General features: G+C 42.1%; 1 protein-coding gene across 1 annotated transcript in view; it reads left to right on the forward strand.

Annotated features, from left to right (window-relative positions):
- The first annotated feature begins 228 nt into the window (after positions 1-228).
- The window catches only part of LOC140151721 (probable methyltransferase TARBP1), a 47,347-nt gene continuing 30,368 nt past the window's right edge, over positions 229-17,207 (forward strand). The window contains exons 1-8 of the mRNA XM_072174059.1: positions 229-336; positions 5,612-6,720; positions 7,177-7,246; positions 8,022-8,170; positions 9,889-10,042; positions 10,876-11,008; positions 11,543-11,729; positions 11,965-12,176. Of these exons, the coding sequence (XP_072030160.1) occupies positions 5,629-6,720; positions 7,177-7,246; positions 8,022-8,170; positions 9,889-10,042; positions 10,876-11,008; positions 11,543-11,729; positions 11,965-12,176 (1,997 nt within the window). The 5' untranslated portion in view covers positions 229-336; positions 5,612-5,628. The remainder of the gene's footprint in view (positions 337-5,611; positions 6,721-7,176; positions 7,247-8,021; positions 8,171-9,888; positions 10,043-10,875; positions 11,009-11,542; positions 11,730-11,964; positions 12,177-17,207) is intronic.

A 17,207-nucleotide genomic window follows, 5' to 3' on the forward strand; every position in this document is an offset into this window, starting at 1 on the left:
TTTAAAAGAATAGGACAATTTACCTAAAATGAATAATACTTTCCTGTCTGAAATGAAAAATTGATCACTTAACATGTAAATAAGTATATTACTGTAAGATTCCCGAATTCAATTAAAGAGTTGTAAAAAGAGTTGACACATTTTAAAAAGAATTTAAAGAAATATGTCTGGATGGTGTTTCTAGAAAGGAAAAGAAAAACAAAAAGTACACGTGACGATCCATTTGAATGGATGCATGCAGATGATGAAGATTGGACCCCGGGGATTGGACACAGACTTTGAAGTACAAAATTACAAAATAACAAGAAAGTTTGAGTACAACAGACTGATCAGCAGGTGAGACAATGGTATAGTTGTGTTGTTGTTTCAATTCAAGCGTATGTCAAAACAGTTTGATTTTAAAATAGTTTATAATTATCATGATGATGATCATGTACATTATGTAGGGAGTCCGGCACTTTTTGCCTTTTTTAAGCGAACCTTATCAAGTTTGGTATCACTGGAAAGAGAATTTAAAGAGAAAACCAACAGTCTTTAAATCAGCTCAGTAGCTTGAAGTATAGTGTAGTTATGGTCAATTAAAGTTGTGTGCGTACAGGTTTTGTGTCTGTCGCCGCGACCAACTGGAATGTGTGCAATTATTATGTCGATTACTGTCTCAAAATTAATTTGAAATCTAATAAAATTTGGAAAGGGAGTTAAAAAAGACAACTAGTAATAGTATTGTAATATCATATTGACAATTATTGAATAAAAAAGTAACAACATATGATTACATAGTATGAAGTGCAGTTGTGTGTGTTTTATTTTTTTCTCAAGTCACCCCAAACTTCGGGCCTATGCGGAAATAAAAGCAAACATTTTTATAACAAGTTAAGAACAGAGATTCTTAAAATACTGGAGTTGATTTAAAAAAGTAGTAACATAAATAATATCAATTCATTGAAGTGGTTTTTTCTCATATTTCTCTGAAGCCCTCATGCAAAATGTTCTTGTCTTTAGTTTATGAAGCTCATCTGACACTGCACTACTCAACTTCAGAATTGAAAAAAAAAATACAAAGGAAGTGAAAATTTTTTTAAAAAATATTACACAGATTCTTTAAGTATCATAGAAATGATTAAAAGAAGTAACAAAAATAATATCACTTGTATTAAGTGTGCCTTCTTCATTTTTATCCTTGCCCTCAAGACCCGATAATGCGCTACATCTACCACCCGGCGTCAACCCGACAAGGCACATGGCATGCACCGCTAACACACCGCTACACTCCCCGTTCAGCATGTTACCACAGTACCTCCCGTACAAAATCATGGTTCGCATTTTACCGCAACCTCCGATTGCTCTGCAACTTGGCCAACTGCTTCTTGAAAGTCTATAATTTAATCTAATACCAGTTTCATATAGGTTTCATGGACTCTTTATAACCGAATTATAAGGCTTTTGACAAGAAAAATCGGGAAAAATTACCTTGATTTTGGTGCCTCAGAAATTGCTTTTGACTACCGTTCATGCTTTATCAACGGGCATTTGTTTATTATTGCGGATGGGGAATTCTTTTGTCTATCCCATAATAATCTCAGATTTTGTACTAGGTCAGGGGTTAATGAGATGTGATCCAAAAACTCTGTCACATCCGGAAGCTCATGTGACAAGATGGCGGCGAATGTGTCTACTGCTAATCTGTTGCTCTGAAGGTACCCCGTATTTATCGCATTGATCTAGGATTATACGGACTTTTTTTGGAAAAAACATCATACAGTTAGAAAGATTAATCTTTAATCTCTTCAAATCATAATTTATTTTTCCATTTGAACATAAAGATCATGTTTAAAACATACGACAATTCTTGGGTGTTTTACGTGCTTCCAGATACAAATTCGGAAATCGGGAAACTACTGGACTCCCTACATTATGTACATGATGTAGGCCTATGAAAGTGATCAATATAAACTGAGCTCAAAAAGAAACTTATAATTTTTTATAACTTGTGAATCACAAGGTCATATCTTAAAATACTGTCAATCAAAATGACCCAAAATTACACACAGGATTACCTTAATACTCTACTCAAAACACATGTCAGTATTACCAAGCAGTTGTCCAACTGACACAACAGCAAAATGCGCTGTCATGGGACAGCTCCCTGGACTTCCTTCACTTTCACAGCCCAACATTTGGCACCCAGGACAAAAAATCTGTGAGAATGCACACAAGATCCTTGCACAGATGATAAAACCAGTGGCGTAGATTTCTTTTTGACATTGCATTGGGGGGGATGATGTTAAAAAAAATTCTTGAAGAATAGTGAATCCAGCACCTTTTGGCGACAGAATAAGCTGATGTTACAAATGCGCGCAAAGCGCGCGAAAAATTTTGCTATTTTGAAGCTAAACTGATGAAATATGGTGCAAAAGTTGAGATTTGCACTTTTGGGGCTAAAATGGGCAAATGTGAGATAAATTTGGTCAGAAACCTATATTCAGGCGTCAACATTGGGGGGGGGATGATTGTATGGAGCACCCCCCCTGGTAAAATATTGGGGGGGATAAATCCCATCCCCCCCCGGGATCTACGCCTATGATAAAACGGTGCTGCTTTCTGCTTTTCATACACTTTTTTCATGAAACAGGGCTGGGCTGTGAATGTGGTCCAGGAAGCTGTCCCATGTCATGTGCATTTTGCTGTTGTGTCAGTTGGATAAAGTTCTGCTTGGTTACTGACATGTGTTTAGAGTAGAGTATTGAAGTAAATCTGGATGTAATTTTGGTTCAATTTGATGGACAGGATTTCAAGATATGACCTTGTGAAATATTATAAGTTTCTTTTTGAGCTCAGTTTATACTGAAATAAGTGAAACTGACTAGTGAAAACTTGGACGCCTGTAAATTTATTGAAAACATAAACATTCTTAAAATATTGATATTGAAAGACAGATAAAAAGACTAAATTGCGCCGTGATCATTGACGACCTGCGCATCCGCACGCAGTACATACTACATACGTACGGCATTTTCTGTCTAGTCAGAATTAGTCGAACTAATCTGTTTATCTGTCTTTTGATTTATGACCCTAAAGAGGGTGCAACACTAAATCACTACGAATTTTAATGTACGAACTAATATAGTCCAGTAAATATGAGATTGTATCGACCATATCTACCGACATGTTCACTTTTTAATCATTTAATATCAGCTCATACTGCTCATATGAATTCAACAAGTGTCTTTTAAAATGATATCATGCAGAAAAACAGACATTTTATCTCAAAAGCCATGCTCTGTGGCGGATTAGGACAACTTCCGATTTTGAAATGTGAGTGGTGAATTTAGCATATTTTTGCCCTTATTTCTTGCACCGCGAAATAGTGAAAAAAGTCAACGGTCATCGATATATGCCGACAAAAGTTTTGAAATCTACATCAGAAACAGCTGAGCTTTAATTTGATACCAAATTTATTTTTCCAAGTATTGCATGCAGGGACGCCAGGAATGGCGCTTGAAGTAGGCCGAAATCACACGTTATCCTATGGGACGCTGATCTAGTGTTGCGCTCCCTAAGGTCAAAGTTTAGGGGTCAAAGGTCAAATTTCAAAATTGGTCCTTCATGAATCAAGCTTAAATTCAACAAGAATGATAAAGGTTACAACATTCTAAACATGTTAAAAACAAGACCCCAAAGGTCTCAGTTTCGGGTCAAAGTTCAAATTTTAAAATTGGCCCAATCGAGCTTAAATTCAGCATGCAGGAATGATCCTTACGACTTTCTTAACATGTTTGAAATATTTATGAACCTAAAGGTTAGAGGGGTCAAAGGTCAAATTTCAATATTGGTCCAATCGACCTCAAATTTAACAGGAATGATCCTTATAACATTCAGCATGTTTAAAATATTTATGACCCGGGCGAAAGGTCAAAGTTTAGGGGTCAAAGGTTAAATATCAAAATTGGTCCAATCGAGCTCAAATTCAACAGGAATGAACCTTATGACATTTTTAACATGTTAAAAACATTTATGACCCCAAAGTTCAAAGTGTAGCGGTGGTCAAAGGTCAAATTTTAAAATCAGCCCAGTCGATCTCAAATTAAACAGGAATGATCCTTACGACTTTCTTAACATGTTTAAAATATTTATGACCCCAAAGGTCAAAGTTTAGGGATCAAAGGTCAAATTTCAAAATTGGTCCAATCAAGCACAAAGCTTGATATGAAAATAATTAAGCACCACAGAACACAATATAGGTCATTTCTTTACTTTCCATTTTCTGAACATTTAGGTACAGCGCATCGACTGGGGGATCTTGCGGTTACGAACTGCCCAATTTGTGTGTGGGTTTATTGTGCCCCCTAAAGATAAATTCTTATGGACTTTCATCAAAATCTGAGGGCCTCATGGGAACTTTTCAGAAAATTAGTTGATTTGGCATGGAATGACCCCAATATTTTAAAATTAGTTCTGTATCTGGTTGAGTCATGGATGAGTTTCTTCTTGAATGTTTCCCTGCCAGTCGCTGTGACGCAGTCATCTCGTCATTCCAGCCTGTCACCATATCCTATGGAAGAAGCTGTATTTGTGTACATCCTTTTTGAGTAGGGAATTTAGGGTAATTTTTTGCTCGGGTACCCTAATTTTTTTTTATCTTTCAATAGGGTACCCTAATTTTTAAAAGAGGCCCTACATGTTTTCATCGATTGGCTCCAAACAAAGGATTTGAACCGGTGTCCTTCACCGTAATCATGGCGCAGTGCAGTCCATTCAATCAAATGTTGTCATCAACCTACATGTATTTGATCGTAGTGCATTTTTTTTATGTGTGTGAGACGAACTGTCGTGGTAGATTGCAATCATGCTTTTGTTGAATGCATTTGAGTATTCCTGAAAGGTCAACAAGCAACAAAATTTCCTGGGTATTACTCCCAGCCTTATGTCGTTTCCCCTTGTCTTTTGCTGCTACTGCCCAGCATGATTTACAAAACATGTAATATCCTTGATCTGCTTTGATCCCTACTTTCCCATTGAGAATCATGTACATTGTAAGCTGGAGTCTGGTGTCCTTCTTCTGTCTTGCTATCCTTTCCCATCCCGGCTCACTGATCATTTCTGAGATGCTATATATAGCTGTTTGTTGTCATTCTGACAGAATCTTACTGTCTTCCTCTGAACACATTGGCTACAATATCCTCCTTCTTATCAGGGTGCCATGAACATCCAGGATTGTATCCAGTAATAGTCTCACCAACTTTTGTCAAGGCTCTGTCTTTCATCTTTCTTAATTAGAGTTCCTTTTGAGGAATCCTAGCACCTTGTTACAAGTTTAGATGTTCAAGCTACTGATAGTGAATGTCCCAGTACATCTTACTCTTAATTTTCACTCGAAGGTTCTGATTACATGTTTTAAATATAAAATTGTGCATTACCAAACTGGCCATTGTGCAGTGTGAAACATAGCCTTTGTTAGGGGCTGCACAATATAATTATCTGTTCCCAGAGGAGGCAAATTTCAAAATGGCTGGCCAAAAAATTCTCGCCTTTCCCCTTCCTTGTATGTGAAATTATGTTTTAAAGTTTACTTGGAAATATTTTAATTGCTTACTTTTGTTTGTATCAATAGGTTGTCAGCTAAAGAAAATGGCATCCAAAATCTTCCACATCTTGAGCAAAACCACAGCATTGAGCATACATGACATTCTGCAAGGGGTCACTAGTAATGTCATTACAGCTTGGGAAAAAACAGAAGGACAATATGACCGCCTGGACAAGAGTACCATTCTGGAAATGGTGGATGTCTTATGTGAAGTTCTGTCAGGAATTTCATCAGATGCCCCTAAAGAAGAAGAGTTACAGTGCATTGTGGATAATGTTTGCTTTGCAATGTTACCTAGCATAGAGGGCGCTGTATTTGGATCACAAAGTCAACACCTAGGATTAGACTCGCAACTGTATCAATCTGTATGTCAATTGCTATCACTATGCATTGTAATTAAGACAGCCAGACATGACCCAGACTGTGTCAGTGCAAGACTGCAAAGTGAGTGTATAAATGCATTTTCAGCATACAAGGAAGAGACATATCTGATATCAGGAGGAACAGGTGCACAGATAACATTCGACAAGCATCTCAGTATCCATACTGCAATGACAATCATCAATAATGTATTTGACAGACAAGCCAATCTAGGGAGTCTCAACTCTGAATGGATACAGACATGTTTTGATTCTGTACTTAGTATCATTGAGACTAGTCAAACTAATGTATGCACAAGACTAACAGGTGTGATCCTTCCAAAAATTCTTCAAACTGAGCCAAATCTTCAGAATATGAGATGTAATCAAGTTTGGAAAATAATTTGTGCCATTCATAAACACAATGCCAAAGAGATTAACACAAATGTCTTCATTGCTTTGTGCGGTTTAGTTAATTACTTTCTGCCATATGGCAGCACACAGCAAGACACACAGGACTTTTCCATTGGTTCACGGATAGAGTTTTGGATTATGGTACAGTCAGGACTTGTGCACACAGATCCTCTTGCCCGCAAACAATCCTTATTCCTTCTTAAGCGTGCTGTAGATTTGTTTTCATCATTAGGGTGTGATGTTGAGGTCAAAGGTGAAGATGACTTGAATTTCTTGTTTTCTTGGAAAATGAAGAAGAGTAAGCAGCTGCTGGGAGTCTGGGCTGATTTCTTCTTGCTCTATGAAACATTACAAGAAGTTCAGGTAAGACAAAGACGTTTGACTATTTCTGTAATTCCTGAAAGCTTTTACAAAGAAAACCAAACTATGTCATCAATGTACCTTGTTAATGCAAAGTTGTTATGCGAAGACTTGGCTATGAATGTTTGGGTTTCTTTTCCAAAGGGTTTTGGAAATTGCTGAAATGGTCTGTTAAAAATTATTACCAAGAAGTTGTATTGCAGCTACACATGAACCTTAATCATGGTGAAATTTTAACCAACTAGAAATGCAAGTACATGTACTGGGTATGTGGAAGCAACATGTTCACATTCTAACAGTGTTTTAATCTTCTCCAAATGGGTGTCAACTGCAGACTACACATTCCAAAATGTCTTACAAAATTTCAGAATAACTGACCGGATTGTGGTCCATTTAGACAAATAACTGTTAATTTACACCCCTTTAATATTTACACTGTTTAACTGTGTTTCATTTCAGGTGCATGTAGTGAAACCAGTGATGCCACGTTTGAGTAAACTGATTAAGGCAGCAACAACAAATCAAGGAGGTAAGAAATCACACACAACCACTTAGTGGGTAATCATTTAGCATGGTCCTTTTTAATCCTTTTCAAGTTTGCCCATTGTAGCCCCATAATTTAATTTAATAATAATAATGAGAGATTTAATATAGCGCCCAACGCAAAAAGCCTCTGGGCGCTTTACAAAACATAAAACCTAGGGAACAAAAAATTTATAGCCTAACTTAAACATACTATTACACATACACAATATTGCAACAACAATGCATTAACAAAATTAAATAAGTTAAAAACAAGAATCAAATCAAAAGCAAAATGATTCCAAAAGTCAGATCATGCAGTGCTCCGCAGCCGGAGGCACAGAAGAGAACTCAAAAGGAAACGGAGAACTGCATAATCCAACCATGAGAAAAATACAGAGCGGCTTAATGGCAAAACCATCAGATTTTATACGAGTTTCATCCAAGGCACAATAATTAAAAATATAAATATTATATTATTTACTTCCCAAGACATATTCAAAGAGGCATTATAATGGAGACTCCATCTGTATAAGGGTGAAATAAGGCTCCGAAGGTGACTGCGCTGGTACTCTACCAATGAATTACTTCTCTATTAGATTGAATCAATAAAATGTTTACCTTGTGCTCATAAATTGCCAATTTCTTAATGGAGTTGCTCCACAGCATTTTAATCTTTTCTTATATCACACCATCATTCATCAATGGAACAAGTAGTTACCTCCCATATAAAAATGGAATCTTGCTTATTACAGTATTGGTTTTGTTTTTATTTTTACCAGATGCACCATTACTACATTCCTCATGGTTGACTGTGATATTTCAACGTAGTTTTGTTCATGAGACTAAGACTGTGGTGGAGTGGGGTGTCAGTGAGTTTCTACAGCTAGATCTCACTAAATGCCCTATTATGAACCAGGGTGGTGTACAGGTAGGTTATTGCCACAGATCATATCTCACACTTCCCACAATGCATTTCTTTCATTTCAATTTTGGTACTGATTTATCTAGTGCAACATGGGTTGATAGTGACAAAAAACCCTCAGTGAACAGAGGATATACATGTTGCAAAATTTGTTTATTTCTTGATTGTTGAGTATTGACCCATGCTTAGTCAGTCTATTCTCAAAATGAAAACAAAGGTAACTTGTACAACAAAGTAATATGGGTGTATCATTTGGTGTAATGAGGTGATGTTTCATGTTGCAAATGATTCTGGGAATGGTAAGATATCTTTTCTGGGTTAGTGCAATTCTACAGCTATATGTAAATTGTGAAATTTTTGAATTTTAAAAGAAAATCTGAAACTTGGCGTATACAGTTGACACCTGTGTAGAGAGTGTTAAGTGCCCCATTATGAATTAGTGTGATGTACAGGATCAATTCTCAATCAGTCAATTGGATGTGATCAGGCTTCCCGTTAGTGTGCGTCATTGCGTCCAGACGCGTATTTTACAAATTTGGACGCAAGTTCACATGGCTAATCAAGTATTTTGCGTCCATGTGGACGCAGACAAAACTTCGAAATTTAATCATTAATTGATGATAAAAATAAGAAATTGTTTTATTTTTACGATAATAAAAGCCCCAAAATTTTGACCAACCTGCTAAGAATTGAAGTAAATTCTGCAATATTTGTAAATGCAACGTCAGGAAATCGTGCACTTTTGCATGCTTTCCGTCGCGATCGCTGTTTGATGGGGAAAGTCCCATGCAATTGTTTGTTTACAAAGCATGCTGAACTGACGACGTGCAGTTAATGTTTATTTAGTTATTTATCACAACCTGACAATATTCAGTTTTTAATATTTTAAGTTTATTTTTTCATAAATAATCTACGTTTCCTTTATTAGTATTATTGTTACAATGAATAAAAGCAATTTTAAAGACAAAATCCAAATGATAACCTTTTTTTGTATTATTTGTGGCAGCACGTGTTTTAGCTTTTATAGCATCATCAACAACACGTGGATCAAGTAAAAGTAAAACCGGAAGTAAAAGTACGAAAATTTGCTAAAGATTGACAGACTTTATGCATGTTTTTGCAGCTGTTTCGGACAAAACTGATGCAGAAATGAGAAAAATTATCATTGCGACTGGAGGTGGAATATCACAGCGAAAATTTTATTTTAGCAATCAACATTTGATGAGGTAGACCCGGGGTACGTGTGTTAGCAACGAGGGGTTGCCGTTGCGTTTCCCGGTATGATTGATCGTGAATTTCAGATGGACTTACAAAAATCTGTCTGGACGCAAGTTTTTCAATCTTGTCAGCAAACTTGCGTCACACATGACGCACATTTTAAAACCCTTAACGGGAACCCTGGATGTGATACAAATTTCTATTGACACATGATTCACCATTTGACAATTTAACATGGGGGTTTAAAGCAAGGTTACCTTGTCTAATTTATTTGCAGGGTCACCAATATCAATACCAATATCATGGGAGGATCTAGAAACTCAAAGTAAAGAAATAAGAAGGAAATTTGCTTACAACATTGTGTTGGGTAGGGTTTGATGAATGTTTATAGAATCACAAGATAAATTTCCGGTACTATTTATTTTTATACCTGATAAGTCTTTCGACTTAAATGATCATCAGTAATAATTACACATGTGATAGATATACTCTTCTTTTTTCTGTAGTTTGTCTTAGATTCCGTCCTAGAGGTATTGCATGAAGAGGGATTGTTTGTCCGTCAGCCTGGCACTCCAATAGGGATTTGTCCGTCTATTGTCACTGATTTCAAGATGTTCCTACAGGGATGTGTTAAGGTCCTACCAGCTCCAATTGTGAAAGGTAAAGGGGATTATCTCCACCATCTCCCATTAAATCAGGGGGTTAACTGTTATTATTTCATGAGTGACATTTAACAGCTAATTACCATTATAGAATCACACATTGTCAGCGTTCAGTTGTCACATGACATTGTGAATCAGGTTTCCAATCAGAGTGTTTTCTTTTGTTATTCAGTCAATAGATTTAGTGTATTAGTTGACGGTAACACAAATCTAAAGTAGTTAGCACAAACTTTTAGTAAACCATCACCCTAAACAAAATAATGGGCTATTCCAGTCTAATCCATACACCCTCATCTTAATTCTTCCCACACATTGGGTTACCTGAATAGGTGACTCCATTTGAAATCTACACCCCCTGTGTGGGAGATTTAGGTCATGTTTTTTATAGGGGTGTATGGATTTCAACTGGAATAGTCCCAATGCAGGAAGAAATTACAACATATTAAACTTGTACCTAGGTGCAGTTACTGCTTTTACAATGCTTGAGTAGGGATTGGCATGTTAGATTTAATTTTATGCTAGCACAAATAATCTGGCACCATCCAAGGGAATCATCCAGGAGTTAAACAAGAATAAGAATAAAATGAAATTTGGGTTTCCACAACTCAAAATAAGCTGAAAATGAAAAAAATGATCTCAAATGAGTATTTAGTATGAGTGGTGTTCATTACCCATATCTTTGAATGACCTATTTGGGACAGCTGTCCCTATTCTTTACTTCTGTAACCAAAAGTAATTGCAAAAGCCGGTGGTCGTGAAAGGAGGCAAGACTTCCAGAACCGCCTTGTCTAACCATTTATGCACACTGAATGTTTACTTTTTCTTTTGTAGCATTTCTACATGATTTATTAGAGAGAGTGTGTAACAAGACATGTGGTCCTGTTGCTCTGGCATTCACAATGGAAGCTTTATCAGAGTTACCAAGAATCCCTGCCTGGGACCAGCAGTCAATCAAATCAATAAGGTCAGTTGTAATTCATGAGTTGAATAACAGAGTGATCAAAGATTTCATCATTTTTAATGACTGTAGTAACAGAGAACCTCTTATGTTGATTCCTACAAGTTTTGAACATAATGTGCAAAACCTCCCCAAGTTTGGCAGTTAAAATAGTATAGTAATTTTATTAGTTTGTAAATTAAATCTAATACTGGAACTAATTTGCAACTCACTTTGTGAGTTGCAAATTAGTTCCAGTATTAGATTTAATTTACAAACTAATGTTTTGAACTACTGGATGAATAATCTACACCAAGATATAGTATAGTAATTGTTTGAGAAAAACAGTATACAGGATTATAGGTATTTAGCTCAACTCCTACATTAAGGTGAAAATCATTTAACTTTTTATAATGCGGTGTATGTGAATAACGTTCCAACTTGCATACATAATTTCACACTAAAAAAGGGTACAAATGTAGTTACTACTGTCAGTAGATATCTTTATTCTTGATTTTTTAGTTTCTTGAAGATCTCAATAATCTGTTTCTTTCTTTTCAGGGAGTTTCTTGGTACTGGATTGATAGCATTTGATACTGCCTACCGTAGCATCATACAACAATTCCTTCTGACAAGTACACTCAATCTGCTGGATACCTCAGCCATATCAATGCAGCATTTCTCTAGTTTCTTGAGTGCACTCAGTAATAAGGAATGTCTGGAGAGAGGCAAGACTACATGGAATCAGGTAAGAGGAATACAAGTGTACAAGGATTAAACAGGAATAAAAAATATATATATGTGCATCTAAATTGTCCACACCAAACAAGTTTGGGTACTTTAGAGACTGTAAAAATGAGCTTTTGTGTTAGTGGTATTATGCACACTCAGGCATTGTATGTGGACAATCATCATGCTGTTGGCAGCTGTGTCCATTCAGATGAAATTTTTACTGTTGATAATTTCGTCTCCATCCATTACAGGTGTGTGAGTGGATTTTAGTCAACAAAGATGCCAATCTATTCCACTCAGAAGGAACATCACTACAGACTCTACTCTCTGAGGACATAGTGGAGTTGTTACAGGAAGCCTCATCAACAGAGAACCTGGATCTTCCCAGTTTAGACGAAGCTGAAAGAGTTGCCAGAGCTGTGTTGATTGTTGTAGATGCACATCAAGTTGCAATTGAGAAGGGGTAATTAAATTTAGATCAAATGTAATAGATAAATATAGTTTTACCACCAGTGCCTGTAAAATATGGATCTTGATACTACCGAGGTATAAGGTGTTACATTTGGCACAGTTTTTATATCGGCCTCTAAAGAACTATTTTGATTGATTACAAAGAGGATTGACTCAGTACACCGGTCGATCTTACCGTTTCCGATGTTGATTAAGATACTTCTTGCATCGATCCCGAGATGCGGAAAAACCAATAGTCATTTTGTCCCACATAAATGAATAAATAACAAAAACCCCGATCCCCGGTGGACTCACCCAAAAGGTGACGCCACACCATATGATCGTCCCTTATCCTCCTTGGTCTCCGACTGACACAGACGTGCCTATCGATTGTTCATAGCACTGTGTATCAATTTCTCGACCAAAGGCGAGATATACGGTTGTAGTTTCACACCTTAGGTAAAACCAAACCGGTATTGTTCGCTGAGGATAGTTTTGACGGCATTTTCTGGCGAAAAAGTGCCAAAAAACGATCCAAAACTTAGCTACATATCGTGCCTCCGTTTGTATACGGGACACACGAGCAATTCAAAATGGCCGCTCGTTGACGCCATTCATTTTGTTTCCCACGTAAAACAACCATTGCAGCCTGTAAGTTACAATAGATGTTTGTACATAAACACATTGTATTTCATCTACGGTAGGTTATTGTTGCTATGTTAGGGTGATTACTCTATCGTTATGTCTTCATTACCGTCCGATAAGACGAGTTAATCAGATATTCTTACGGTGGGGATTGGTAGGGACCCGTCTGACATTTTAGTAATAAAGTTAGCCAGTCCTTACTTTACCACTAACGTTAGCGACCAGCCTCCGTGCTCAGGTTTGCTTACTGGGCTTGAGTCGGCGTGTTGGGGGGGTAGTGCCCCCTCCCCTTTCTCCTCGCTTCGCCTCGGCCCTGTCGGGCTTGCCCTTCCCTGGTGACGGAGCGGGACCCACACCCGCTCTGTTTCACCCACAGGGAGTGCTCACGATCTTCTAGATGTCTTTCTTTTGCTTAGGACTCTCCGAGTTACAGCTTGACGATTGGGATAGGCTCCGTCATCGCCATAAGACGAAGAAGAAATCTACCAAGGGCACTGGTAAGGTCGACACGGTGGATTCTGCTGTGACAGCCCCTATGGGTCATGGCAGGTCTGCTTAAGGGGCTCCGGTCCCCGGACAAGCAGGCGGTTCCTTCGGGACTGCTAGCGCGCCCAAAGGCTCAGCAGCCAGCGAAAACACTGACTATACGCCGGAGCAAAGTAGCAGGCAGCAGAGCGGTAACCACCAGCGAAAACCCTAGCGGGTTTTGCAGCAGGAGGATACCAGTCGACACGGTAGATTCTGCTGTGACAGCCCCTATGGGTCATGGCAGGTCTGCTTAAGGGGCTCCGGTCCCCGGACAAGCAGGCGGTTCCTTCGGGACTGCTAAGCGTCCAAAGGCTCAGCAGCCAGCGAAAGCACTGACTATACGCCGGAGCAAAGTAGCAGGCAGCAGAGCGGTAACCACCAGCGAAAACCCTAGCGGGTTTTGTAGCAGGAGGATACCAGTCCCCAGCGAAAATCCTCACGGGTTTTTAGCAGGAGGACACCCGCCTGTTGCAGGCATATCTACGGGCTCAAACAGCCACAGTAGTAGCCAGCGACGGGCAGCATGCAAGGGTACCCGGCTTGCCTGGGTTGAACCCTAGCATGCATGGGTTCAGCAGAGACGATACCGCTGCTAACGCTGTGGGTGTAGTCTTAGCAGAACCAACTGGGGTTGTCACACGGCAGCGCTCCATGGCGGGACCGCCGAGTGATACCCTGGGCCCTAGAATAGCTGCTGGCTGTCCACAGGGACTGGCTGGCGATTATTCAGGGGTTGGGCTCGCAGTCGCGCACGGGACAGCGACCCGCGTGCATTCGGTGGCAGCTACAAAGACGAGCCACGGCTTGACTTCAGTGGTATAGCCGCTATGCACCCGCCCATAGCTGCCGTGAGTGGTCCGCCACACACAGCGACCTTGGGCGAAGCTCTAGAGGGTACAGTAAGTAACTTGAACAGCCTAGCTGATCAACAACCCACTTATGTCCTCGAGAGCCAGCGGAGCGTGGGTGATCCATTATCGCCAATGGGTCAATTACCCTCTCTTGATCGATCACTGTCAAATCAACAGGGCATAGCTCCATTGATTGACGCTGCCTATTCAGGTGGCGAGGTGATTGATCGGGGGTATGCACGCTCAGCTACCCGTGGTACTAGGCAAGCTCCCTCTAGCCAAGGGACAGCCGGTATAGAAGGGTACCCATACACACGGCTTGATTCCCCTTGCGGGGAACGCAGTGAGGCATGGGTACAGTGGTACACAGCCGGAGCCCTCACGGGCACCACGCTGGAACCACGCATACAGCGGTACACAGCCGGGAACCCTCACGGGTACCCATGCTAGTACCGCGCCGGTACCACGCCAGCACACAGCTTGATCCCCCAAATAGGGAACGCAGTGTGGCGAGGGTACAGCGGTCCACAGTTGGGAACCCTCACGGTACCCACGCTGATACCGCACCGGTACCGCAGCACCCGCCTTAGTCGCCACAGTCTCTGTGGCAACAAGGGGAGGCGGTGCTGGTACTGCAGTACCATGGGGTTACCCTGGTGGCGGATCCTTTCAGGGTCAGCTGCCGGCTGGGTATGCCCCGTGGTACCCGCCGCAGGGTGTTTCTTCCACGGCCTAGCACCGTGGCAAGTGTCGCCTAGCGATGGCCACGCAGTACCAACATCAGCTGTTGACCAGGCCAGCCGGCATGGGGCTAACCCAGATCTTGATCAGGGTAGGCCCCCTGCTGCTAGCGCTAGGACGACGGCTGCGAGAGCATGCGGACCCAGTGGTGCCATGGCGGATACCTCAGGGTCTTGCGGGAGTACTCCCTCTTCTGCTGGCAGGTAGTCGGCGAGCCACACAGTGGTTATGCCTTCTTACCCGCTTTCAGATGCCCGTCCTCAGTTACCGTCATCATCGGAGCATGATACGGATACTGTGGGCGAGGGAAAGGAGTCGGAAGCTGAGTCCGTAGTGACATCACTACAATCTCCTTCCCCGCTGCCCGCGAGGGGAGCAACAGCACTGATCTTCCTCCGGACACCCCCTAAGGGGGAGTCCATGGAGGAGGACCAGGGATCCTTTCAGTAGGATGCTCAGCTGCTGCTTCCTCACAGGGGACGCCTGCACTCTCATTCCCGGCAAACCTCACGGGTTGATATCGTAGGGCTGTCGAGCTCAATGGAGCTATGACGCCGCGTGCTTGCACGCTTCCTCTGCGTGTAACGCGGGAGGACCACGGGACCTACCTGAGGGGATCCGAGAGGGACCCAGATGTCGTCAAGCGTATCACGCTCAGACAACATCTGAGCTCTTCCGCGAGGTGAGCCTATTAGCGGTGCTAACCGCTAGCCTCAACGAGAGCTCCATGGGCCTAGCCCATAGGGTGTCCACTCAGCACCGGGGTGGGGCCTGCCACTCCAATCGCTCAACGCGATGGAAAGGCAGGGTCCTTTTTCTTTGGATGCTTCTGCGCCACGGTGGAGGACCGTGCAAAGAAGCTACCAACGGAGCACTCTGAAGAAGTCGGAAACTGCCCTTACCATGGGTAGGAGCTCCGACTTCAGCAGGCCGTGCACCACCAACAGTACCCGAGCCCACTACCTCTGCAGCACCCATTTCTGGGAGGCGCAAGGGTAGCACAGGAACAGCTGGCAAGCCCCGAAGAAGAGCAAGCGCTCTTCCAAGGGAAGCTAGGCAGAGCATTCCTGGGGGCTCAGCGGTTTTTCCACAGGGGATCTCCCAGTGGATCGACCGCTTATGGCTTTCACCCAGAGGTGGGAAACCATCTCTTTGAGCGCCTGGGTATGGTCAGTGGTGAGTGGGGGTTACAGACTGGCAACCCAGTCTCCCCACATTCGTCTGCACATTTCAGAGGTCCACAGTAGTGCCGCCAGACGGCCCCCAGCGCCGGGCACTACTGACAGGGATCACACAGCTTCTCACGAAGCGGGCGATTGTCCCGGTCTACCCCCGCTCTACGGGTGATCTTGGAGCCATTGGCTCCAAGGAAGACGGCGACGGGAGCCCCATCCGGAACCGCAGGCTGTTGAACCCGTTCTTCAGGCCCAAGGGGTTCAGAATGGGGACTCTTGCCTCGGTGCTAGCCTGCCCCATCAGGGGCATGGGAACAGCATCGCTAGCTCTCTCGGACGCCTATCTGCATATGCCAATCGCCTCTCAAGATCGGAGGCACCTGCGCTTCTCGGTACAGGATCAAAATGACCAGTTTTGATACCGCCATCCGCCTGTCCATCTCTCCCAGGGTGTTTAACACTCTTGGTCAGAGCGGTGGCAGCGCATCTGAAGCACAGGGGTGTCAACATCAGTTGCTACCTGGACGTTTGGCTCATATACGGACGCACTCCTCTGAAGACTACGGGTCTCATGGGGTTGATAGTCCGAGGGTGCGGGACCCTGGATTTTTGATCAGCTCAAAAAGTCCAGCGTGGTCCCGACGAGACACCACTATTTGTAGGGGCCCAGATCACCTCACGGAGGGGTTCGCGGTGCTCTCACCCGAGCGGGTGATTTAACATGGTGCGGTGTGCCTGACTCTTGGCCGAGTCTCGGCAAAACCCGCTGTGGCATGGATGAAGGTGGTAGGCCTAATGGCCAGTATGGTAGACCTCGTACTGTACTGCCGTTTCTACGTTAGGCTTACCCAACTACACCTTCTAGCCTGCTTGCAGGCCCAGTCGTCACCCAATATCCCCCGCGGTTCCGTTGTCGGAGATCGCGCGAGAGGAACTCTGGTGGTGGACCCATCAGCCCAATTTGACCCAGGGTGTCAGGTTTCCTGCACCCCGGTATGTCACGTAGTGACGCACCATAGCGCCAAAAACGGGGCTGGGGGTCCACATCCACGGAAACTCCGCCTCGGCCTATGGGGGCCATAGAGACAGAGTTTCACATCAACC

The sequence above is a fragment of the Amphiura filiformis genome, chromosome 5 (genome assembly GCF_039555335.1).
Source record: "Amphiura filiformis chromosome 5, Afil_fr2py, whole genome shotgun sequence".
In the NCBI taxonomy this organism is placed as follows: Eukaryota; Metazoa; Echinodermata; class Ophiuroidea; order Amphilepidida; family Amphiuridae; genus Amphiura; species Amphiura filiformis.